At 41.3% G+C, this 24,188-nt stretch overlaps 1 protein-coding gene across 16 annotated transcripts in view; it reads left to right on the top strand.

The window, feature by feature from the left end:
- The window catches only part of CTNND1 (catenin delta 1), a 69,123-nt gene extending 50,686 nt beyond the window's left edge, over positions 1 to 18,437 (top strand). For 6 of the 16 annotated variants that reach the window (XM_019036317.4, XM_063711214.1, XM_063711221.1 and 3 more), the window contains 14 exons: positions 1,702 to 2,165; positions 3,614 to 3,797; positions 4,654 to 4,771; positions 5,871 to 6,024; positions 6,436 to 6,453; positions 6,890 to 6,958; positions 8,141 to 8,268; positions 8,366 to 8,516; positions 9,250 to 9,442; positions 10,090 to 10,204; positions 11,381 to 11,468; positions 14,293 to 14,355; positions 15,380 to 15,486; positions 16,286 to 18,437. In XM_019036317.4, coding sequence (XP_018891862.2) covers positions 1,702 to 2,165; positions 3,614 to 3,797; positions 4,654 to 4,771; positions 5,871 to 6,024; positions 6,436 to 6,453; positions 6,890 to 6,958; positions 8,141 to 8,268; positions 8,366 to 8,516; positions 9,250 to 9,442; positions 10,090 to 10,204; positions 11,381 to 11,468; positions 14,293 to 14,355; positions 15,380 to 15,486; positions 16,286 to 16,297 — 1,864 coding nt within the window. In that variant the 3' untranslated portion in view covers positions 16,298 to 18,437. The remainder of the gene's footprint in view (positions 1 to 1,701; positions 2,166 to 3,613; positions 3,798 to 4,653; positions 4,772 to 5,870; positions 6,025 to 6,435; positions 6,454 to 6,889; positions 6,959 to 8,140; positions 8,269 to 8,365; positions 8,517 to 9,249; positions 9,443 to 10,089; positions 10,205 to 11,380; positions 11,469 to 14,292; positions 14,356 to 15,379; positions 15,487 to 16,285) is intronic. The other 10 variants (XM_019036319.4, XM_055356147.2, XM_063711215.1 and 7 more) reach the window with 2 other exon arrangements.
- The last annotated feature ends 5,751 nt before the right edge of the window (positions 18,438 to 24,188 follow it).

Consider the following 24,188-nt stretch of genomic DNA (forward strand, 5'->3'; position numbering starts at 1 on the left):
CTGTCACCCAGGCTGGAGAGCAGTGGTGCGATCTGGTATTATACCCAGGAGGCTTTTTGTTCCATGGTATTTTATAATGTTAGTAAATACTTTTCCTTAATTTTATAGTAAGCAGAAAATTTTTATGGTTGGGGTGGATGCAAAAGTGACGCATAATAGTTTAGAAGACAACCAATTTTGTTTTACCAGCTGTTTGTACATTTTTAGTACCCCCTTCTTTATTTGAAGGGTTTAATCTTGACCTTTTTTTTTTTCTTCGAAATAGAGTCTCGCTCTGTCACCTAGGCTGGAGTGCAGTGGCACAATCTCAGTTCACTGCAACCTCCACCTCTTGGGTTCAAGCGATTCTCTTGCCTCCGCCTCCCAAGTAGCTGGGATTACAGGTGCCCACCACCACGCCCAGCTAATTTTTGTATTTTTAGTAGAGATGGGGTTTTTCCATGTTGGCCATGCTGGTCTCGAACTTCTGACCTCAGGTAATCCGCCCACTGCAGCCTCCCAAAGTGCTGGGATTACAGATGTGAGCCACCATGCCTGGTCCTGTTTCCGTGTTATTTTAAGACCATCTTGGTCATGGTTTACTAAATGCTTTGTCCATCTGAATCACTGTTGCATAGTTGATGTTGATACCTGTGAGGCAGGCCTTCTGCTCAGGGCAACCTTGAGTATTTGGTGACAGTGGGAGTGGTTTTGTAGAACAAACAATGGCTTATTTGGAGAGCTCCACACAATAGATTATCCTCTCCTGTGGGAGCCAGAGATGAGCTCACAGATAATGGGTTTCTTCCTTCCTGGTAGTTATGAATAAATAATAGTGTGACAGACTCACCCTCTAGTGGTTATTGGTGGTACTGAAACAGGAAGAATTGTCTCCTGGTTTGATTTTTCTTACTTTCAATTGCTTTCTCTGTTCCTAGTGGCTGGGCTTCCCAAATGTGATGTTGGTGAATAGGCTTCATTTTGAAAGAGCTGGAGGTATTGTCTTTAGAAATTGGAGGATGGAATCTTACCTCTTAACACATTTGTTTAGTAGCAGACATGACCTTGCAATGACTGTGAAAACTACTTTTCAAGTTTATACCTCATCAGTACCAAAGCCAGATCCTCCTGTGACGTAGCAGGAAGCCCTTTATTAGTTTTTCTCTATCAATCCATCTTTTATAATTTCCAAAATAGGATAAGGAGAAGCTGAAATATGAAATGTATTTAAAGGTCTTATCCTACCAGTTGTTTCCTGTGTGTAAATGCCTAATTTCCTGTTTGGTTAAGGAACTGTTCTCAGACTTCTGTGGCATTGAGTCAGTTGCTTTGGTTAATTCTGTTCTCTGAGAGTTTATCCTGATCTCTACCTAGAAAAGTTAATAACTGTCAGATATCATTCAAATAAATGATAAGTAGTAAGGATTTGGTTCTTTCTTTTTGATTACCCTTTCCTGAACGCTTGTTACTTTCTAAGCCTGCAGACTTCAAAGAAGAAAATGTAGTTTTAATTAAATTGCAGGTCTTTTTAAAATTATTACCTTTTATTTTTACTAACCCATTGAGGAAAATTGATCAGTATATTATTCATGCAAAGGAGAGATAAGATGAGCACACTGAAACTCCAGTTAATCCTGCTTTGCAGATGAGGGTAATGGGAATGTCCAGGAAGCTAGCCATAATGACTTGATGTATTCTCTTGGTTCTTCCAAAACTTCTCAGGAGCTATGAAGACATGATTGGTGAGGAGGTGCCATCGGATCAATACTATTGGGCTCCTTTGGCCCAGCATGAGCGAGGAAGTTTAGCAAGCTTGGATAGCCTGCGCAAAGGAGGGCCTCCACCTCCTAACTGGAGACAGCCAGAGCTGCCAGAGGTGATTGCCATGCTTGGATTCCGCTTGGATGCTGTCAAGTCCAATGCAGCTGCATACCTGCAACACTTATGCTACCGCAATGACAAGGTGAAGACTGACGTGCGGAAGCTCAAGGGCATCCCAGTACTGGTGGGATTGTTAGACCATCCCAAAAAGGAAGTGCACCTTGGAGCCTGTGGAGCTCTCAAGAATATATCTTTTGGACGTGACCAGGATAACAAGATTGCCATAAAAAACTGTGATGGTGTGCCTGCCCTTGTGCGATTGCTTCGAAAGGCTCGTGATATGGACCTTACTGAAGTTATTACCGGTGAGTTCTAGGCCTAAGGAAAATTGCTAAGTCAGTGTTACTCTCTAGTGATGTTGAGAACTAGAGGGATTTCCAGACCTTTTACTTTTGATGAAAGGTTGTGAACTGGTGGCTGTGGGTCAAATCCATCTCACAGATTTGTTTGGATCACACAGCATTTTTGAAATTTTAAAGAACTGGTTGCTGATGTTTAAAATTCAGAAGATTTCACTTAAAATTCCAGATTCTTGGCTTCTATTAAAAACGTGGAAGAGTTGTTAACAATGGATCTCTTTTCTTCCTTAGCAGTATTTGGTCTGAACTGATTGGAGCATGTGCTCTCTAATTTACACTAATCTCCAACACATTCTATTATCTGACCAACTACAGCTGTTTAGGAAGTTGTTTCCCAAACACGGAGCTGTCAACTGCTGTTTTTTCACATGCTTGTAATTTCTTTTAAGTATCTTCCTCTCTTGACTCACCTGCTTGACCCATATAGACATTTAAGCTTGTGGTTCTTGCTTTATTTAGAGCAGTAGTTTTTCAGATTGTGGGTTGTGATCTATTTGTGTGATCCATTAGTGAATAAAACAAAATTTTGTGGAGCATAATCAGCATTCCAAGGGAAAGGAATAAAGAAAAAGTAGTATAGACCATTGTTTCTCAGATGTGGGCCATTTTGCCTGCCCTGCCCTGAGGACATTTGGACATTTGCAGTGTTGGAGATATTTTTGGTTGTTATAACTTGGAACAGGGGAGAGGGAGTGCTACTGGCATCTAGTGAGTAAAGGCCAGGGGTACTGGTAAACATCCAACAATAGACAAGACAGCTCCTCATAACAAAGAATCATCTGGCCGAAAATGTCAGTGGTGCTGAGGTTGAAAAACTCTGGTATAGACAGATCGGAGAGCATTGAGCATTGCTTATAGTTTTGTTTCGTTTGTTTTTTTTGAGATGGAGTCTCGCTCTGTCGCCCAGGCTGGAGTGCAGTGGCACAATCTCAGCTCACCACAAGCTCCGCCTCATGGGTTCACGCCATTCTCCTGCCTCAGCCTCCCGAGTAGCTGGGACTACAGGCGCCTGCCACCACGCCCGGCTAATTTTTTGTATTTTTAGTAGAGACCGGGTTTCACCGTGTTAGCGAGGATGGTCTTGATCTCCCGACCTTGTGATCCGCCCGCCTTGGCCTCCCAAAGTGCTGGGATTACAGGCGTGAGCCACCACACCCAGCCTGAGCGTTGCTTATAGTTAAACATTGTTTGTTTCATGATCTGTATGTTTATTTTGAGCTATAATGTAGAATATGTTTCTTGGTGAGGGTCGCAAACAAAGTTTGAATATTACTATAAGGTATTTGGTCACTGGGGAAGACTGAGAAGTGATACGATAGGGGGATTCTCTTTGACGTTCTTCAGACATATTGTCTTGAATGCTCAAGAGCCATCTGATGAATTGTCTCTTCCAGGAACCCTGTGGAATCTTTCATCCCATGACTCAATCAAAATGGAGATTGTGGACCATGCACTGCATGCCTTGACAGATGAAGTGATCATTCCTCATTCTGGTTGGGAGCGGGAACCTAATGAAGACTGTAAGCCACGCCATATTGAGTGGGAATCGGTGCTCACCAACACAGCTGGCTGCCTTAGGTAACAGTAGGGACTTTGAGAATATGAAGATGAATTTTTGAGGACTGACTTAAATTTCCTAAAAAAAAAAAAAAATTAAAATTCTTTAGCCTATTCTTTAGCCTCCATTCCTATCTGTACTGCATACTGTAACTCCAACCTGTCTTTCTATCTTTGTTGCTATTCTCTCATTTATACCACATGTACCTATATCAGTTTTCTTGCTGTTCCCCACACATCCTCTTCACTTTTATGCCTCTTTGACTTTGTTCATCTACTTTGGTAAGCTTTTGTTCAGCATCTACCACATGTAAGGTGGTCTAGTCCTGGACTTGTGTGTGTCTATGTCCTTGCCCTAGTTATTTGTATTTCAAGTCAGGCTGTGATAAATTCAGCAAAAGGGGTACAGAGTACTAGGAGGTTAGGGCATGGGTGAGGAAGGTCTGTTCTTTCTGTGAATGCCTTTCTCTTCCTATTTATCTGTTTGTGGTTAAACTCAAGTGCCTTTATTAAAGTTTTCCTGAATTCTTTTTATATCCTATAAATGCTGCTATATAATCTTTCTCTCTTTGGAATACACCTCTGTGTGCTGTGTTCCATTCTACATATGTATTATACTTCCATACAAGAAGTATATATTCCATCTTGAATTACTGCATCTGGTACATATCATTAATCCCTACCCCACAGTGATATAAACATTCAGAAGGCAGGGACTGTTAATCAACTTTCTCTCAACTGCAGTACCTTGCTTATAATAGATATTTACTATTACAGTGAGTAGAAAAAAAAATTCAGGAATCTTGTAGGTGTTGAGGGATATTTAAGGGAGGATTTCTGGATTTGAGTCATCTTGAAGCTTCTGGTTTCCCCTCAGGAATGTAAGCTCAGAGAGGAGTGAAGCTCGCCGGAAACTTCGGGAATGTGATGGTTTAGTTGATGCCCTCATTTTCATTGTTCAGGCTGAGATTGGGCAGAAGGATTCAGACAGCAAGGTAAGTGCTGTCTTACCTTTAATGGCTGAGTGAATTTCATTCACCACAACTATGAAGTATCTGTAGGTCAGAGACCTATCATCTCAGGCTTTCAAGTAACATTAAATATTTATACTGTCCCCTACCCCTTATTTTTGAGACAGAGTCTTGCTCTGTTGCCCAGCCTGGGGTGCAGTGATGTGATCTCAGCTCACTGCAACTTCTGCTTCCTGGGTTCAAGCGATACTCGTGCCTCAGCCTCCCAAGTAGATAGGATTATAGGCGTGCGCCACCACACCCAGCTAATTTTTGTATTTTTAGTAGAGACGGGGTTTCACCATGTTGGCCTGGCTGGTCTCAAACTCTTGACCTCACATGATCCCCCCGCCTCAGCCTCCCAAAGCGTTGGGATTACAGGCGTGAGCCACTGTGCCCAGCCAAGCCCTTACTCCTTAAAGTAGGTATTCAACTTAAAACATGTTTTTTGTTTGTTTGTTTGTTTTTTTGAGATGGAGTCTGGCTGTGTCCCAGGCTGGAGTACAGTCCCGTGATCTCAGCTCACTGCGACCTCTCCCTCCTGGGTTCAAGCAATTCTCTGCGTCAGCTCCTGAGTAGCTGGGATTACAGACACCTGCCACCATGCCCGGCTAATTTTTGTGTTTTAGTAGAGACAGGGTTTCACCAGGTTGGTCAGGCTGGTTTTGAACTCCCGACCTCAGGTGATCCACCCGCCTTGGCCTCCCAAAGTGCTGGGATTACAGGTGTGAGCCACTGTGCCCGGCTTTTTTTTCTTTTTTTAAAATCTGTCACCTATGTATTTTAAAGCTGCTTAGCTGTCTTCCAAAATTGTACATTGTCTAAGTAGTAAGAATGATGATCCAATTTCAGTCACACGCCAAATAGTGGCAGAAGCCAATAAGTCCATAGTTGGGCCTTCCATTAGCCTGAGGCTACAGGGATTTCAAGAAGCCTGGAGCACTTAAGAGGCATCCTGAGAAGTTATGGATTGGGTTATGCATTTGAAGTTCAACATTTTAATACCTGAGTCATGGAAACCTGTACTTGTGGAGAAATCACAATAGACATTCTTTTTTCTCATTGGCCCTTTTATGTCCCTAAGCTTGTAGAGAACTGTGTTTGCCTCCTTCGGAACTTATCATATCAAGTTCACCGGGAGATCCCACAGGCAGAGCGTTACCAAGAGGCAGCTCCCAATGTTGCCAACAATACTGGGCCACATGCTGCCAGTTGCTTTGGGGCCAAGAAGGGCAAAGGTGAGTCTTGGTTCCTGTTTCTTAGTCTTTAATGTGGGATAGGGAAAGGAAGGAACACTTTAGCTTAAGGTACAAAATACTTGGCAAGCAGTATGGGAGTCTGCCTGGTTATGGATGTCTTTTTGGTTTGCTGCTTTCCCTGTGTTGTGTGCTTCATTCAAGGTGTGGTGATGGGATGGTGGTTGTGATGTGTTGGTGGTGGTGGTGGTATCAATGAGTGGGGCAGTGGAAAATGAGAACTCAACTAATCTGGGACCTTCTTCCCCATACGTCCTTTGCATTTTCTGTGTTTTTCTTTTCTTCTCTGTGCTTCCCTGCTTATTTGCCCATGATTCTGCTGACATCTTTCTCCTGCATTTTTCTTATTTCATTTCTCTTCTCTGCTTTCTACCTTGGGTGATGCACTGGAAGATGAGTGGTTCTCCAGAGGTGAGTGGAGTCTTTTAAGGTGCTTATCTACTTCTAATTTGCATGTTTTGATTTTAGCTTCCCTAGTATGTCCTTGCCTAACCTTTCCCTGTCTATGCATGTAGGAAAGTTCAGTTGAGGAAGACACTGAAACAAATTTAGCTCTTTGGAGCTAATAGTTCATGGCATGCTGTTTCTGGGCAGCAGTCCCCATTATCAGAACTCAGGACAATAGCATCAACAGTGGTCATCCTTATCTTACCTATCTGCTGCCTGTTTTCTATCCTTGTTTCTGAATAGTCCCCTGCTGGAACAAGTTGCCCCCACCTGCCCCTTTTTCCCTCGTGGTGCATCTGTGATCAAAAGGTTCTGACTGAAGGATGAAAAATGTGCCAGGTGGAATCTTTTCTTTTTTAAACTGGCTTACCCCTTTTCCCGCCCTTTTTCATTTTTGTAGGGAAAAAACCTATAGAGGATCCAGCAAATGATACAGTGGATTTCCCTAAAAGAACGAGTCCAGCTCGAGGTAAGTTATCTTCTCAGTCTCCAAAGGTCTCATAAACACATAGTACAAAGATAAGATATTTAGTAACCTAACAGCAGACTTTATGTAATACGTTTATTGTCCTCTCTTTTCCAGCTTACAAATTTGAAATGATTGTGAAAGTATTGGGAAGCTGCATAGTATTATAGCAGTAACTTAAAAAGGACTGCTTGTTAAGGCAGTTATTCAGGTTACTTGAGGATAGAATAAGGTCCTGATGGTAGTATAGAGCAGAAATTTAGGAACCATAAATGGCCACTGCAGTGCCTGAGACTTAAACCTCACTATTAAAAGAAGCTTCTTTACCAAGAAAGATACTTTTTAGGCTGGGCACAGTGGCTCATGCCTGCAATCCCAGCACTTTGGGAGGCCGAGGCGGGCAGATCACCTGAGATCAGGAGTTTGAGACCAGCCTGGCCAACATGGTGAAACCCTGTCTCTACTAAAAATGCAAAAATTAGCTGGGCATGATGGTGGGTGCCTGTAATCCCAGCTACTCTGGAGGCTGAGGCAGGAGAATTCCTTGAATCCGGGAGGCGGAGGTTGCAGTGAGCCAAGATCGCGCCACTGCACTCCAGCCTGAGCGACAGATAGAGACTCTGTCTCAAAAAAAAAAAAAAAAAAAAAAAAGAAAAGATAGTTTTTGTACTGTACTAAAAGAAATTTGGATCTTTATATTCATCAATACAGTGAGTCCAAAGTTCACAGCTCTCCATGGATATAAAAATTGTAAACGTTTAATCTATAATGGACCCTTGTAGTAATCTCAGAGGTGGGAAGAATGACTGGGTTAAGTTAGAAATAATTGATTTGAGATGAGGAATTTTTAACCTTGAGTGCTGTCAATGAGCTAAATGGAGCCCCTGAGCGCTCGTGGTAGAACCAAAGGCAAAGCTATGGGAGAGGAGGCAAGAAGGAAGGAAAGAGAGGAGTTGAGTATAATGAGTTGATATTTGTTCTACTCTTACCATGGATTCATTATTCTTAAGACATGGAATTTGGCCTCTAAGTTTGCTGTAGAGAGTGTGAGAGAGTTTAGGGAACCTGATGGTATAGAAGCATAAATCCATCAACTGAGAGTACTAAGGCTGGACTCCAGCCAGCTAGAGCCTGGTTTATTGGTACTGATTAGCACCCTCTGCCTTCTTTTTCTCTTTTGTGCAGGCTACGAGCTCTTATTTCAGCCAGAGGTGGTTCGGATATACATCTCACTTCTTAAGGAGAGCAAGACTCCTGCCATCCTAGAAGCCTCAGCTGGAGCTATCCAGAACTTGTGTGCTGGGCGCTGGACGGTACCTTTTAGAAAAGGGATTTGGAGATGGGAAAGCTTAGATAACTAGTTTGCTGCCATTTGTAATTTGTTCCACCCCTTTCTATGTGCTATTCTAGTATGGTCGATACATCCGCTCTGCTCTGCGTCAAGAGAAGGCTCTTTCTGCCATAGCTGACCTCCTGACTAATGAACATGAACGGGTGGTGAAAGCTGCATCTGGAGCACTGAGAAACCTGGCTGTGGATGCTCGCAACAAAGAATTAATTGGTGAGGAGTTGAATGCTAACTGTTACCTCAAAATTTAGTACAGTGTTTGTAGTCCAGCAGGTGCCTAATAATTTACTGAATTTATTGAAATGACTGAAGGGAAGGACCCTCCCCCACTTCATAGTTTATGAATGCGAGAGTTGGTAAGGGTTTTAGTTTAATGGTTCTTGGAAAGAAAACAAGTGACAACTCTTCAAAAATAAAATAATAATTGCTATTATTTATTGAGCACTTACTTTGTTACTAAGCGTTGTTAAACACTTCTGTGTTTCCATTTAATCCTCACCACTTTACAAAGGTCCATTTTTTTTAATAGGATAAGGAGATAACTCATGGAAGTTAAGTAAATTGCCCAGAGTTAATGTAGCTAGTTAGTAGCAGAGCCCAGTTTTTTATTTATATTTTAAATTCATAATAACTCTTCTGTTAAATTATTATAATATTCAAGATATTTTCATTAGAGTATCTGAAAGGACTGTGTAGCTTATTTAATATACAGTATTTACACTTTCAATGTGGTTGAAGTAGAAAAGAAATAAAGGAATAGGTAGGACAGTAAATCCATGGCTATTTCAGGTCCTTAGCCCTTTTGATATGATAATCCTATAGGATAATGAAGTTGATTCATGTGGACAGCACCTACACTTGATATGATTAATGCAATTAAGTATAATGTAAGGCTCTTCATGACCTGACTTGATCTTTTCTCCCTGCATACATTCTTTCTTACTAGGTAAACATGCTATTCCTAACTTGGTAAAGAATCTGCCAGGAGGACAGCAGAACTCCTCTTGGAATTTCTCTGAGGACACTGTCATCTCTATTTTGAACACTATCAATGAGGTTATCGCTGAGAACTTGGAGGCTGCCAAAAAGCTTCGAGAGACACAGGGTATTGAGAAGCTGGTGTTGATCAACAAATCAGGGTGAGCTTACCACCTAAAATTACAGTCAAAAGAATTTGAGTGAGTGGAGAGTTGTTTTTCCTCTTTTGGTTACTAAGAAAAAGGAAATTTCCCCTTATTTACATGTAACATGTGAAGAGCTATTGCTCTATTATCTGTCTTAATGTTGATCCATAAATTGATAATAGACTCTTATGTCAAACTTTTCTTGTGTCGCTATTTGGGATAGAATACAGGATTTGGTAAAAATTTGATTTAACCCATTTTGGCATTTATATTCTTTTTTGTTTGCTTGAGGCAGAGTCTCGCTCTGTCACCCAGGCTGGAGTGCAGTGGCGCAGTCTCTGCAACCTCCACCTCCCGGGTTCAAGTGATTCTCCTGGCTCAGCCTCCTGAGTAGCTGGGACTACAGGTGTGTGCCACCATGCCCAGCTAATTTTTTGTACTTTTAGTGGACATGGGGTTTCACCGTGTTAGCCAGGATGGTCTCCATCTCCTGACCTCAGGTGATCCACCTGCCTCGGCCTCCCAAAGTGCTGGGATTACAGGCAGGAGCCACTGTGCCCTGCCCCTGGCATTTATATTTTTATGTTATTAGAGGATATAGGGTCTAAGCTTTTTTCCTGATTTTATATCCAAATTCCGTATGGTGTTACTTTCCTCCAAAGAAACCGCTCAGAAAAAGAAGTTCGAGCAGCAGCACTTGTATTACAGACAATCTGGGGATATAAGGAACTGCGGAAGCCACTGGAAAAAGAAGGATGGAAGAAATCAGACTTTCAGGTATAGTAACTTTTGAGACCAAGACTTTAACTTTTTTTTTTCTTGGTCCCAGGATAATGCTTCTGTTGTCTTTCGTTTCTTCCATTTCACCATCATGCTAAACCTATTTTTTTTTTCTTTTTCGGAGACAGAGTCTCACTCTGTCTCCCAGGCTAGAGTGAAGTGGCGCAATCTCGGCTCACTGCAACCTCCGCCTCCCGGGTTCAAGTGATTCTTGTGCCTCAGCCTCCCCAGTAGCTGGGACTACAGGCGCATGCCACCACGCCCAGCTAATTCTTTATATTTTTAGTCGAGATGAGTTTTCACCATGTTGGCCAGGCTAATCTTGAACTCTGAGCTTAGGCAACCTGCCTCGGCCTCCCAAAGTGCTAGGATTACAGGCATGAGCCATCACACCTGGCCTCATGTTAAATCTATTTTTGACCCATATTTCTTAATTAGGAATTATTTGGCCAGGTGTGGTGGCTCACACCTGTAATTCCAACACTTTGGGAGGCTGAGGCAGGTGGATTGCCTGAGCCTAGGAGTGTGAGACCAGCCTGGGCAACATGGCGAAACCCATCTCTACCAAAAATAAAAATAAAAGTAGCCAGGCGTGGTGTCGTTTGCTAGTAGTCCCAGCAACTCAGGAGGCTGAGGTGGGAGGATTGCTTGAGCCCAGGAGGTGGAGGTTGCAGTGAGCCGACATCACACTGCTGCACTCCAGCCTGGGCAACATAGCTAAACCCTGTCTCAAAAAAAAAAGAAAAAAAAAAAGATTTGGTTTACTCCTCAAAAGGATGATGTGTCTACAATTCATTTGTTGCCGACACAGCTCAGGTATCCCTCTATGTCATAACATACTTTAGGTGCAGGTGATGATGAAGGATGATGGCCTTTTTGACTTTTGCCCAAATCTACCGTAGCCCTTTGAGGGAATTTTTACTATTCTCTGAAACTGTATTTTCTTCTGATAGTGTCAATATTTGGATCCTTTGTAATCTCCTGTTCTGGAACACAAATAGAAGCCATAATATCCTAGTTTGTCTCACTGTCTAGGGTATTTATTCAACTCTTATAAGTTGCTTTTTCATGATTCTATTTGGGAATAGGAACCTAGAGGTTTATGCCCATTAGAGCATAAGATAGGGTGAATTCAGTATTCTGTCACATTGTCGCATTTGTGTTTGCCTCTAGGTGAATCTAAACAATGCTTCCCGAAGCCAGAGCAGTCATTCATATGATGATAGTACTCTCCCTCTCATTGACCGGAACCAAAAATCAGGTGCAGTATCCAGAAGGCACACCCTCTCCTTTTAGCCACTGTTGCTGTTCTAGGTGGCTTACTAAGAAATAGGATATATATTATTTCTGAATTAGCTAGCCTTTTGGGGGAGGGGAATAATTTTCCACTCCAGGATCCTAATGCAGAAATGGGTAGGTCTTAAGCATTAGAAATCAAAACAAAACAGGTAATTAGCCTGAATGTGATTCCTTTATCATTGCTTGTGAACTTAAAACACTGGAAAGTGAACTCTAGTCTGTTTTGTCTATTTTTTCTCCTTTTAAATTTCCATTTAATACCTAATATTGTCATAGATAGTTACTATTTTAAAATTACAAAATATAAACAATCAGAAAAATAACAAAAAATCACTTGTTTCTTTTATCTAGAGAAAACCACTTGTATCTTTTAAAACATTTTTATCATGTGAGTAAACACATTTTTCCTCTGAGATGAATTATATATTTTGTTTTGTAAATTTTTTCTTTTTCACATAAAGTGTATATTGTGACCATTATTATCTTAATCACACTTGGCTTTTTCCTTGATTATTGGTTCTTAAAGTGTGGTCTGAGAGTCCCAAGACTGTTAAAATTTGTACTGATGGCACAGAAAGCAGTGATGCTTCTTGCTGGTGGCTTAGCACAAACCAGGGCAGTGACATAAAGCTGAATGAGTCATTGTGGTCTTCATTGCCACTCACGTAGGTAAAAGCAGAGAGCCATTTTCACTTAACTGGAGAAGAAAAAGCATCAGGCCAGGTGTGGTAGCTCACGCCTGTAATCCTAGCACTTTGGGAGGCTGAGGCGGGCAGATCACCTGAGGTCAGGAGTTCAAGATCAGCCTGGCCAACATGGTGAAACCCCGTCTCTACTAAAAATACAAAAATTAGCCGGGTGTGGTGGCAGACGCCTGTATTCCCAGCTACTCAGGAGGCTGAGGCAGGAGAATCACTTGAACCCAGGAGGCGGAGGTTGCAGTGAGCCGAGATTGCACCATTGCATTCCAGCCAGGGCGACAGAGTTGAGACTCCGTTATCAAAAGAAAAAAAAATCACTTTTATTGTTTTTCTACCCTTGAGTATACATCTTTTTAATATTCTGTGCTGATGAAATAGCATATTAAAGCATGATGGTTGTCTTGAGGAAATGTACTTGTGTTATTGTTTCAGTTACTAGTTAGACTAGCCACTTTTTAATTGTTTGTTTATTTATTTTGAGATGGGGTCTCCCTATGTTACCCAGGCTGGTCTTGAACTCCTGGGGTCAAGCGATCCTCCTGCCTTGGCCAAGTGTTAGGATTACATCCGGCGCTCAGCCACACTAGCCACTTTGTTTAATGGAACACTGTTTTTACTTGGAAAAAAATGTGTGGTAGACAAAGGGATTATTCAGATGTGCGCATTTGGCAGACATTTTCTCAAAAATGAATGCGATAAGCTTGTTGCTTTGAGGAAAATAACACAGTGTTTGCTGCCTGAGCTTTCAAGTGGAAATTGTAGTTTTGAAAAACTTTTATTTGCCACCGTGAGCCTGGTAACTTCCCAATACTGAAAAGACTTTTCTAGGCAGAGTGTAGTGTCTCATGCTTATAATCTCAGTACTTTGGGAGACTGAGGCAGGAGGATCATTTGAGCCCAGGAGTTTGAGACCAGCCTGAGCAACATAATGAGACCATGTCTGTACAAAAAAATTAGCCAGGCATGGTGGCACATTCCTGTAGTCCCAATTACTTTGGGAGGCTGAGGCAGGAAGATCACTTGAGCCCAGGTTGTCAAGGCTGCAGTGAGCTGTGATTGTGCTACTGCATTCCAGCCTGGGCAACACAGCAAGACCCTGTCTCAAAAAATACATGATTAAAATGAAAAAAGACTTTTCTAATGAAATAAACAGTGATGTTAACGAATGTAATTTCAAAATATTGTGTAATGCTATGTGTTAGCATTTTGAATATCTGGATAACTTGAAGCAGTATTTTGCAAGTGACAAATACGTATGTCAAAATCGTAGATAGGTAATTGATCCGTTAAAAGTGCAAGATGGACCAATGGATTTTAACTAAACAGAATATGAAGTGATTGTTAATTATAGATTCCACATTACTGTCAACCTTTAAGAAACTACTACTAATTAGTATACTATTAAAGAAGAATAACCACAATTATCTGAAAAGACTGTTAAAATCATCCTCTTTTCCAACTTTTTATCTGTGTGAGGCTGGATTTTCTTGATATACATTACAATAACATATCACAAAAGATTGAATGCAGAAGCAGGTATGAGAATCTAAGCCAAATTTCAAAGAGATATACAAAAATGAAAAGGATTTTATTAAAGATTATTTATGATAACATGTAAGAAGTTTACCATTAAGTGAAATAGATACTTTAAACTTGTCAGTATGGTAACAATTAATACATAAAACTCACACCAATGAAGGTTCTTTAGATCCTTATAATTTTTAAGACTGTAAAAGGGCCTTGAGACCAAATAATTTGAAAACTGCTAGTTTAGATGGAATTGTTTTTTGATTTAAGAGTCTGTAGGGGCCAGGTGTGATGGCTCACACCTGTAATCCCAGTACTTTGGGAGACTGAGGTGGGAGAATCACTTGAGCCCAGGAGTTTCAGACCAGCCTGAGCAACATAGTGAGACCTCATCTCTACAAAAAGCTTAAAAATTATCCAGGCATTGTGGTGCACATAGTTGGTGCTAAGTAGAAGTGTGAATGAAGGGAAGGAAGGAGGACCAGAGAGCAATTTTCATGATGTGTACAGATTTTGAAGAATTGTTTTTGACATGGATAACTTTCTGACTTCATACAGATAAGAAACCTGATCGGGAAGAAATTCAGATGAGCAATATGGGATCAAACACAAAATCACTAGGTAGGTGATTAATTCCTGCCTAAGGATGTGGAGTAATATTTCACTGGGCTAAGGAGAGCTGTCTAGCTCTGTAGTTTTTTTTCTAATACCCTTACCATTTACCATCCTGGGAGAGCATTGGCTGATCATTTCCATTTTGAAGGATGTAAGGAAATTTAATAAAATCTGATCCGTCTACTTTTTCTACATTCCTACATGCTCAAAGGTTTTCAGAAATCTTTCTATGCCTCTCCTATTACTACGCATTCAAGTTTGTAGCCCATTATATTCCTACCCCAGTCTCCTTCTCTGGAGTGAATGGATACATCTGTTTCTGCCCAACTATTCTGCTTGCTATTCTATCTTTTCACTCTATAGTTTGATTCTGCTCATGTAATACCTCTTACTGGTATGTCCTTCCCTTTTGTCTTTCTAAATTCTCTTTATCTCCAAAGGCTTAACTCAAGTCCTGTTTTCCCTTGTCAGGTCCTTCCTAACGATTGCAGCATATTTCACTTGCTCTTCTTTTAATTCCCATAACCTTTTCAGACAAACCTCTTGTTTAGCTTTATTATGTCATATTCTGGGTATTTTATACATATTGTCTTCCATCTTAGATTCAAGTTCTTTTTTTGAGACAGAGTCTCACTCTTTCACCTGGGCTGGAGTGCAGTGGCGTGATTCTCATATCTCAGCCTCCCGAGTAGCTGGGACTACAAGTGTACACCATCACACCTGGCTTATTCTTATATTTTTAGTAGAGATGGGGTTTCGCCATGTTGGCTAGGCTGATCTTGAACTCCTGGCCTTAAGTGATCTGCCCGTCTCAGCTTCCCAAAGTGCTGGGATTACAGGCATGAGCCACCACGGTCAGCCAGATTCAAGTTCTTTAAGTCGGGGACCATCAGACTTTAATGCCTTTGTGGAGCATTTGACAAGCTCAGTTCCCAACAGTGATGCCTAATTACACCTATCTGCTTGATATACATTTTACACTAGAGGGGAATGTCATATTTCTGTGTACATTTTTTTTTTTTTTAACCAGATAACAACTATTCCACACCAAATGAGAGAGGAGACCACAATAGAACACTGGATCGATCAGGGGATCTAGGCGACATGGAGCCATTGAAGGGAACAACACCCTTGATGGTAAATTCTCTTTATATACTGCTATCTGTCTAAGGCTAGTTCTATTTTGAAGTCTATGTGTTTTGTGAAACACAAAAAAAAGTACAGAGAAAGATCGCATCCTTTTCTGGTAGGGGTTTTCAGGAAAAAGTAAGAGTTCTGACTCATGTTGGGATTTCTTGGGCCGTTATTCTGCAGTGGTCAAAATGGGGGAAGCATGTCTGTAAAAGTGTTACTGATATGACTAACACTAACTGATCTACTTTCAAACATTACCTTTTTCCTCTCCCTCCCTGTTTATGAATGTTTTGCCCTTCTCTTACTATTATATCTTGTTTTGTTTGAGTTTACAAATTTTCAGAGTTTCCCTAGCTCTGGCACACACTCATGAGGTTCCTGTCTCTACTCATACTAACAAATTGCATGTGTTCACAGCAGGACGAGGGGCAGGAATCTCTGGAGGAAGAGTTGGATGTGTTGGTTTTGGATGATGAGGGGGGCCAAGTGTCTTACCCCTCCATGGTATGTCCTTCAGTCACCCCCAAGATTGTCCTTGAGGAAGGAGGCTCCTGAGTGCCAGCAACTTGTCAATCACGCTAATCTGATCAGGCCAGAGACTAAGTAGTCTCAGCCACATGGGGCTCGAGGGGTTCTGCTTTTGTGATTATTACCTCTTACGAGTCTGGGACATGTAGCTGGTGATCTGATTCTCCATTATGTGCTGCTTTCCTTTCTCCAGATTTGCTCAGCTTTTTTTGGGGGGGGGGTCTCCTTAATCCCAACCCCATTAACATTCTCTCTTTCTCTTTTTTCTCCACAGCAGAAGATTTAGCACCACTATCTCCGTTCCATCTGGGCTTATATGTACTTTTATTTTTTGGTGGTGAAATTGACTGATGATTTTCCTTTTTCTTCGCTGGACTATTGTGCCAACTGCCAGGCTGCCTCCTGCCCTTACAGCCCTAAGTGGCTGCCTTCTTTCCATCAACTCCCAACTTCTTCCTGTGAAGTTTAATTGTCTCAACGCCTCCCCCTCCCCCATTCCCTCCATTTTTCTCCCAAGAAACCTGACTCAATTATTTGCATATTTTGAGAAACTGCTGCAGATTAGTTCTTTTTGCCAGTTTTCCCTGGAACTCCTGGCCTTTTGTGGAGGGGAGGGATGGAGAGAATAGGAATCTTCACTAGAAGCCGTGGGAAGAATTGGAAGTTACATGCTGTATATGCAATGTCCAGCAGTCTGATAAACTGACGATTCTTAATCAAGATTTTTTTCCTGGTGGGGAAGGGACTTTTATTTTCTTTTAGAGAGGGGAAAGTGTGAGCTCTTCCCTTATTCCTAATGGCTATTTTTGAAGCAAAGAAGGCCGGCAACATTGGCACATGCCACCTGGCAAAGGACCCTTGAGTAAGTGAAGGTCTCCTAAAACTGGGATTAAGAAACCTTGCTCTCCTCATCTCCAAGGCAGGGACCATCAAGAACCTACAGACTCCATCTCTTCTGCAAGCCTCATGCCAACCCTGGGCTATTGCTGCTGCCCCTTAAACACAGGCTGTCCTTAACCCACCTCTCCTGCCCTGTGATATGTCTGCTGAGTTGGCCTGGCCATTTCCAAGAGGCTGTAGAAAGGGGAGAATGTCAAGGAAGACTTTTGGTTGAGAACGAGCAGAAAGATGTGTTTTTGGGAAGAAGAAGACCTCTAGGAGGAGCTAGTAGGAATGTACATGAAGCAATTAGTCTGAAACTGGCTTCCCCACTCCCCCGTTTCTCCTTTTCCTATCCTTATAGGCCTGTCCCTTGCCTCTGCCCTGGATTGGTTGGCAAACTAAAGGACTTAATGTACATAACTCCTGTCCCTTTTACCCTTACAAGGTGGGGATTGCCCCTGGCTTTGCCTCTTCTTTGTGCCTTTGGCCTGGGGTGCATCTCCTCCCACCCTTCCATGTGCCTTTCTTTGCCTCTGCAGTCTCATTTCTCATAATTTTACAAATTATATTTTGTTGCTTTCTTACCTACTATTGGCCCTAAATAGCAGAAAGAAGAGAAGTGACCGAGAGAACCTCAGATTCTTCATTGAGGATTGGTATAGCCATGATTTCAGTCATAGCAAGCTTTTGCTCAACAGCATATGGGTGGGATTTTGCAAAAATCCTATTCTGATGAATCTCAAAGTAAGGCTGGTAAGAGAAGTGAGTGGTGTGACTCTTACTCCTTAGGTGCCCAGAATTTACCATCATCTCTGAAGGAGTTACAGGGAAGTGGTCTCCCCAATTCTCCCCTCCCTCCAGTATTGCCCCCTCTCACTTTAGCATATATTAATTAGCAGGTTGAGCTAGAGAAATCAGCTGCTATGCGGGTTGGTTATTATTATTATTTCTAATCCTTTTCCTTATTTGCCTTCTACTCCCCTTAATCTAATCTAAAACTCTGTTCCATGCAACTGGAGTTCCTTATCCCTCTCTTCCCCTTCCCTTATATATTGAGGCTATGGGGTAGGAGAAAAGTGCACAACCCACCACCCCCTTTACTCGTGCATTAAAATTTCTTATTTACCCTTTTCCCCCTTCCCATTTCTTCCCACTTTCATCTACCTTTTCTGGCAAAAAGGAGCCTTTTGCTCTCTGTGACCCTAAGAGCACACTGCACAGGGAAAATTGCCCCATCCAGACCTGGCTCCACTCTTGATTTCTCTTGTCCTCTTCTGCTCTTTTCCTGGTGCTCTTTTTTCTCGGTGGGGTGTGGGTAATAGAACAGCCATGGGCTTTTGGAGACCTTTAACTTTTTTTTTTTCTCTTTTCTTTATAAAAAACACTAAACATTCAATTCCAGAGAACCAAAAATCCCACCTTCCCACCGAACACTACTAAGGGGCTTGTGTTCTGCTCCATACCTTTTCTCTTTTCTTTCTGTCTTGTTAATGCTTTTAAAAACAAATGAGTTTTTTATATAAATAAAGTTTTTAAAGTGTGTATGTGGGGGGTCTGTGTCATTTCTTCACTTCAAGCTGTTATTTCTTCCCTGCTTTGCATCTTTGTTACTTCCTTATGTATCAGTGTCCTTTCCAGAGCAACCAGAAGGAGGTTATACCAGGATTTATTTTGAGCTCAGCCCCAAATCTTTATCAAGCAACATTCTTGTTAACTATACGTGAAACATTTTTTCTTCTGAAGATTCTTAAAAATTGAATGCGGCTGAAGTTGAACATGGGAGCTTATTGCTAATTTAGAGATAGAAAACTGAAGCATAAAGAATTAATGACTTACTTTAATTACTGGAATTCTTCTGCAACATTTGACAAAACTAACCTTGAATAAGGCCCACTGTAATACGTAGCTCTCTTAAATATAACACTTAGGACTAGAAGATTAGAAACTACCAATCCTAACTACCTAATAGGAAAATGTAGGATCAAAAGGCCCATGTATATAAGTACTGACCACTGGGCCATAATGTTGCTTCTCAGGCTATATGCAGTCCTTTAGTCAGAAGTCAATAGGCCTATTTATTAATATATTACAGACCATATTACCTGGATTACCAGGGGACTGTCTTTGCTGCAGAGATCAAGGGTTAAGATCTATGGGAAGATACTTATTTTTCTGAGGTCCTTATGTCCTGTCATATAATTAAAGACTCAAGAGAATTTGTGTGAAATGCTTTCTGTATGCCCAAATCTTTAGATTAAAATTATATAGCTGCTCCTGATGATGGTCCTGTCTTGTTTTATTGAACTAGGACTTGGGTATGAAAACTTTCACGGGCTAGTGAGACCAGGAAATCTACTAGCTTTTAAAGCTTGATTTGTGTCTAACAATTGTAGTGTTAGATTAGAGGTTGAAGTACAAAGCCAAAAAGCTATTAAGAGTTTACTTTCCAAAGAGTTTTGATAGCCCTGCTTGAGATGATTTTTATCTATATAGAAAAGCCTGGCTACTTGTCAGCAACACTTTATTTCCCTGTTATGTTCTTATTCTTTGGCATTGAGCTAGATACAAACCCTACTCTTCTCTCTTCCTTCTGGATTGGTCCATTTGTTTATCTCATTCAATAAATATTTGCCAAACACCTCCTATATGCTAAGCATTGTGTCAAGGTTAGGTTTAGATTAGAGAGTGAAACAGATGGATCTTTTCTCATAGATTGCAATCCATGAGAATCCTCTATAGCTAAGATCTATGATCAGACGAGATCGTGTGCGTTCAGGGTGATGTGGCCATAGACAAGATCTATGATCTTAAAAACACTTCTCTCTCTGCCATATCTAAATACAATGAGATGTTACACAGAATGATGTGTAAAGGCCCTATCTCACAAGTTTCTTGACACTGATGTACTTTGTGACAGAGGTCAAAGCTGGGACCTCACTTGGCCACTTTTTTTTTTTTTGACAGAGTCTTGCTCTGTCACCCAGGGGCACAATCTCGGCTCACTGCAACCTCAGCCTCCTGGGTTCAAGCGATTCTTCTGCCTCAGCCTCCCGAGTAGCTGGGATTACAGGTGTGTACCACCACGCCTGGCTAATTTTGTATTTTCAGTAGAGACAGGATTTCACCATGTTGGCCAGGCTGGTCTCAAACTCCTGACCTCAAGTGATCCACCCTTCTTGGCCTCCCAAAGTGCTGGCATTACAGGCGTGAGGCACTGCGCATGGCCGGCCACTTGTTTTTCTTGCTGAACTAATATTCTTTGCTACAAACTGGAAACACCTCACCCAGGAAGAACTAAGAACCAGTCTTTCCATATCATTTTTTTCTCATTTTGTCTATTTTTATATCTGAAGCAAAGGTTCTTAATATTTTCATAGATGGAATTGACTAGACCTAGCCCTGTATATCTGAGCAAGTTACATAAGAATTCCCTGTATGCTTGTTGAAAATGCAGAGTCCCATGTTCCATTTCCAAAAATCGATTCAGTAGGTGGGACTGAGGAATCTAAAATCATGGTAAGTCATCCAGGTTATCCTCTTTTTTTTGTTTTTGTTTTTGTTTTTTTTTTTTGAGACGGAATTTCACTCTCGTCACCCGGGCTGGAGTGCAATGGCATGATTTCAGCTCAGTGCAACCTCCGCCTCCCGGATTAAAGTGATTCTCCTGCCTCAGCCTCTTGATGAGCTGGGACTACAGGTACCTGCCACCACATCCAGCTAATATTTGTATTTTTAGTAGAGACGAGGTTTCACCATGTTGGCCAGGGTGGTCTTGAACTCCTGACCTCAGGTGATCCACCCACCTAGGCCTCCCAAAGTGCTGGGATTACAGGCATAAGCCACCATGCCTGGCCCATCCAGGTTATTCTGATGTATGTGGTCAGTTAACTGTGACTTAAGGGACTGATCTAGTGACTTGCTTAAGGTTATAGCCTCAAAGTGGAACCAAGGATTACTGGCTTCAACTCCACTGGCAGTAAAGTATTACTAGTAAGTATGGTGAATGTAGACAATATGATATGGTGATCACCATTTTAAGAGAGCATTCATAGAGGAAACTTTATCTCAAAGGAATGCATTGCTTTCAATAGAGTTTGAGATAATGGTAAGTGATAGGTTGGTGTGTGGTATCTGGGTAGGAGAAGCTTCTCATCCTGAAAATCATATGTAGGTAATGCTCAGGTTGCTGAGGCAGGAAGCTAGCCCTTAATTTGGGGTCCTGTAGGTCACAGAGAATCCCCTGGAATTGCCGACTTTGACTTAAGTGTCACTTCTAGCTACAAAGGGTATCTCAACTGGGGAGCAAGTGGCCCCATTGGCTAAAGCCAAGGACCACATCTGGAAACTTAAATCACTCTGGTAGCTTCCAGAGAGAGCTACCTCAGGAAAGCTCAAAAAAGAAACAAGATAATTGCTAGGAACAATTTTTTTTTCACGCAGCTTTAAGACTGTTCTGTTGCCTGTGTCACTTAAAGCATTAGTTCTTCAACTGATCCATCCAGGATTTAGAGACAGACATGGATGAAGAGAAAGCTGGAGGAGGTAAGATAGGTTGATTGGTCTGCATCATTTTAACCTGACATTTTTCTCCTTTTGTGCAGTGTAAAATGACCATGGATAGCTATCCATGAATGGACTAAGAGCTTTACACTTGTTATAACTGTAGGAGCTATAAGCATGTGGCAACTAGCTTTAAAATTTTTTTTTACCTGAGAAAAAGTGCTATACTTATCTCCATATACTACTTTATTTTTGAAAAAAGACAGGTTATTCCACTTTTATTGAGGACACAAAAGTATTACTACCCTGCTGTCTTTTCCCCCAGTATCTCTAGTGCTAATGGACAGTGCCATAAGACATTTATGCCTGAGGAAAAAGAAATATGGGATATTTGTGGTGATGTTCCAGTCAATTACCCAATTTTTGTCTTCACCTCAATTCTTTTTTTTTTTTTTGTTTTTGAGGTGAAGTTTCGCTCTTGTTGCCCAGGCTGGAGTGCAATGGCATAATCTCGGCTCACTGCAACCTCCGCCTCCCAGGTTCAAGCAATTCTCCTGCCTCAGCCTCTGGAGTAGCTGGGATTACAGGCATGCGCCACCACGCCTGGCTAATTTTGTATTTGTAGTAGAGACGGGGTTTCTCCAGGTTGGTCAGGTTGGTCTCGAACTCCCAACCTCAGGTGATCTGCCTGCTTCGGCCTCCCAAAGTGTAGTGATTACAGGCGTGAGCCACCATGCCCGGCTCATCTCAATTCTTCTTTTCCTTCCACCTTAAAGGCAGGCTTAGCGTTGGTCTTACAGTTCACGCTGTTGGCAGAATCGGGGCAGGGGGAGTGCGTTGGTGTGCGTATTTGAAACTAATTCAGGGCTCTGTTTTTGGCAGTATGCTGGATTAGATAATTCTGAAAAGTCCTTTCAGCAGAAGCAACCAAGATACTGGGTAAATATATTTATAAAAAATACTTTTAAACATATTGCTGAGCAGGCATGAAAGTAAGGAGCCTACGGCTCTTCAAAATGAAGCAAAAGCTGGAATCTTAGGAAGTGACTGCCAAAGCCAGCTTTTCCTCAGAATTTTTGCCAAATTCAGCAGATCATAACCTTCTATTTTAGTGATTACACAAAGTATGGGCAACAGGAAATGAGAAATCTAGTAGGTTCCCTCATAAAGCTGGACACCCTCAATGTAAAGGTGAACAAGAAATAAACACTCCATAGAAGGGTGCAGCAAGGAACTCATTTGTCTCAACCTTAGTGCCACATGGAAACTATAGAATATTTTCCCTGATGATTTATAACCACAAATGGCCTTCTATGGGCTTTCAGTCCAAACTTAGGCTACCTGTGTGGTCCAAAAAGCTTAACTGGGGAATTTAAAGTGGTACTCATTTGTTTATGCTTCCAGGTGATTTTCAGAAGCAAATGCAATTCCTCTAAGGCCTCAGAACAATTCCCATAGATATACTTTCAAGGCAAATGAGTGCTCTTGCCCAAAAATTATAAACTGAACAAAGAAATAAGGCACAATGAGTGAAAAGACAGACACAGAAGCTGATCTTTTAAATACTTCAGATGTTGGCATTGTTGCACAGACTATAATGAAATAACGATTAATGAACTTTTTGAATTAGTGGAAAAACCTTTTTGAATTAGAAGTGAAAAATACAAATTTGAGGTAAGAAGTCAATGGATGGATTAAATAGATTAGACAAATTGAAGGAGGATTTGCAAACTGGAAGATAAGAAATTATATAGAATGCACTCCAGATAGAGAATGGAAAATAGGCAAGAGGTTGAGACAACAATGGAATAAGATCTAATATACATTATTTGGAACATCAGGAGATAGGAGGAAGCAATATTCAAAGAGAAATTTTTTAGGGTTGGATGAAAGTCACCAAACCTCAGACTTAAGGAGCCCAGTGAATCTCAAGCAAGATAAACCAACTTACCTAGTACATCAGGGTGAGATGCAGAAAACCAAAGAAAAGATTTTGGGCATCTGGAGAGAAAATACAGACTACTTGTAGAAAACCAGCCAGATGGTGACTTCTGTGTCAACAATGAAAGCCAGGAAACAGTGAAATTTATCTTCATCATGTTAAGAGAAAAAGGAACTTATTATGAAAGCTTACCTGAGGTGACACTTTTTAAAAAGCTACTAAAAACATTTTCCGACAAAAGCAGAGTTTCCACTTACAAAAGGATGTCCTTGAGGTGGAAGGAAAATGATCTCAGATGGAGAATCAGATGCAAGAAGGAACACTGAACGAAATTGCTAAAGCCTTCACTGTAAGAGGAGTGCGTAATTTATGGGAGAGAAATACAGACTAGAATTAAAATGCTGGACAACAATAGCATGTAAAGTTGAGGGAGCAATTACAACACTAATTTTCGGGTTCTTCAGGAGGAAAGTAAAGATACTGATAAGACTTGAAAAACTAAATATATTAGATTGGTACAGAAGTAATTGCATTGAAATGGCAAAAACTGCAATGACTTTTGCACCAACCTAATACATATTAGCTGGAATAACCACTAAAGAATGAATATAGGACATATAACTTCCAAACAAGTAGAGAGGGAAGAAAGCAAAAGGAGTATGGGCAAGGTTAGTACTGGTGCTGCATCTGATGGAACAAGCTGAGCCTGCAGGGCAGTGGTGGTAGATAGTGGTGAAGCCCCCACCTTTATATCACAGCACTGGGTATAGCATGTGGCAAGTTAAGTAGATGTGTGCAGCAAAGAGCAGAGTGAAGAACAAGAATAGGGACAAAGGGAATAGCTCCAAGACAA

This window comes from Gorilla gorilla, chromosome 9 (genome assembly GCF_029281585.2).
Source record: "Gorilla gorilla gorilla isolate KB3781 chromosome 9, NHGRI_mGorGor1-v2.1_pri, whole genome shotgun sequence".
In the NCBI taxonomy this organism is placed as follows: Eukaryota; Metazoa; Chordata; class Mammalia; order Primates; family Hominidae; genus Gorilla; species Gorilla gorilla.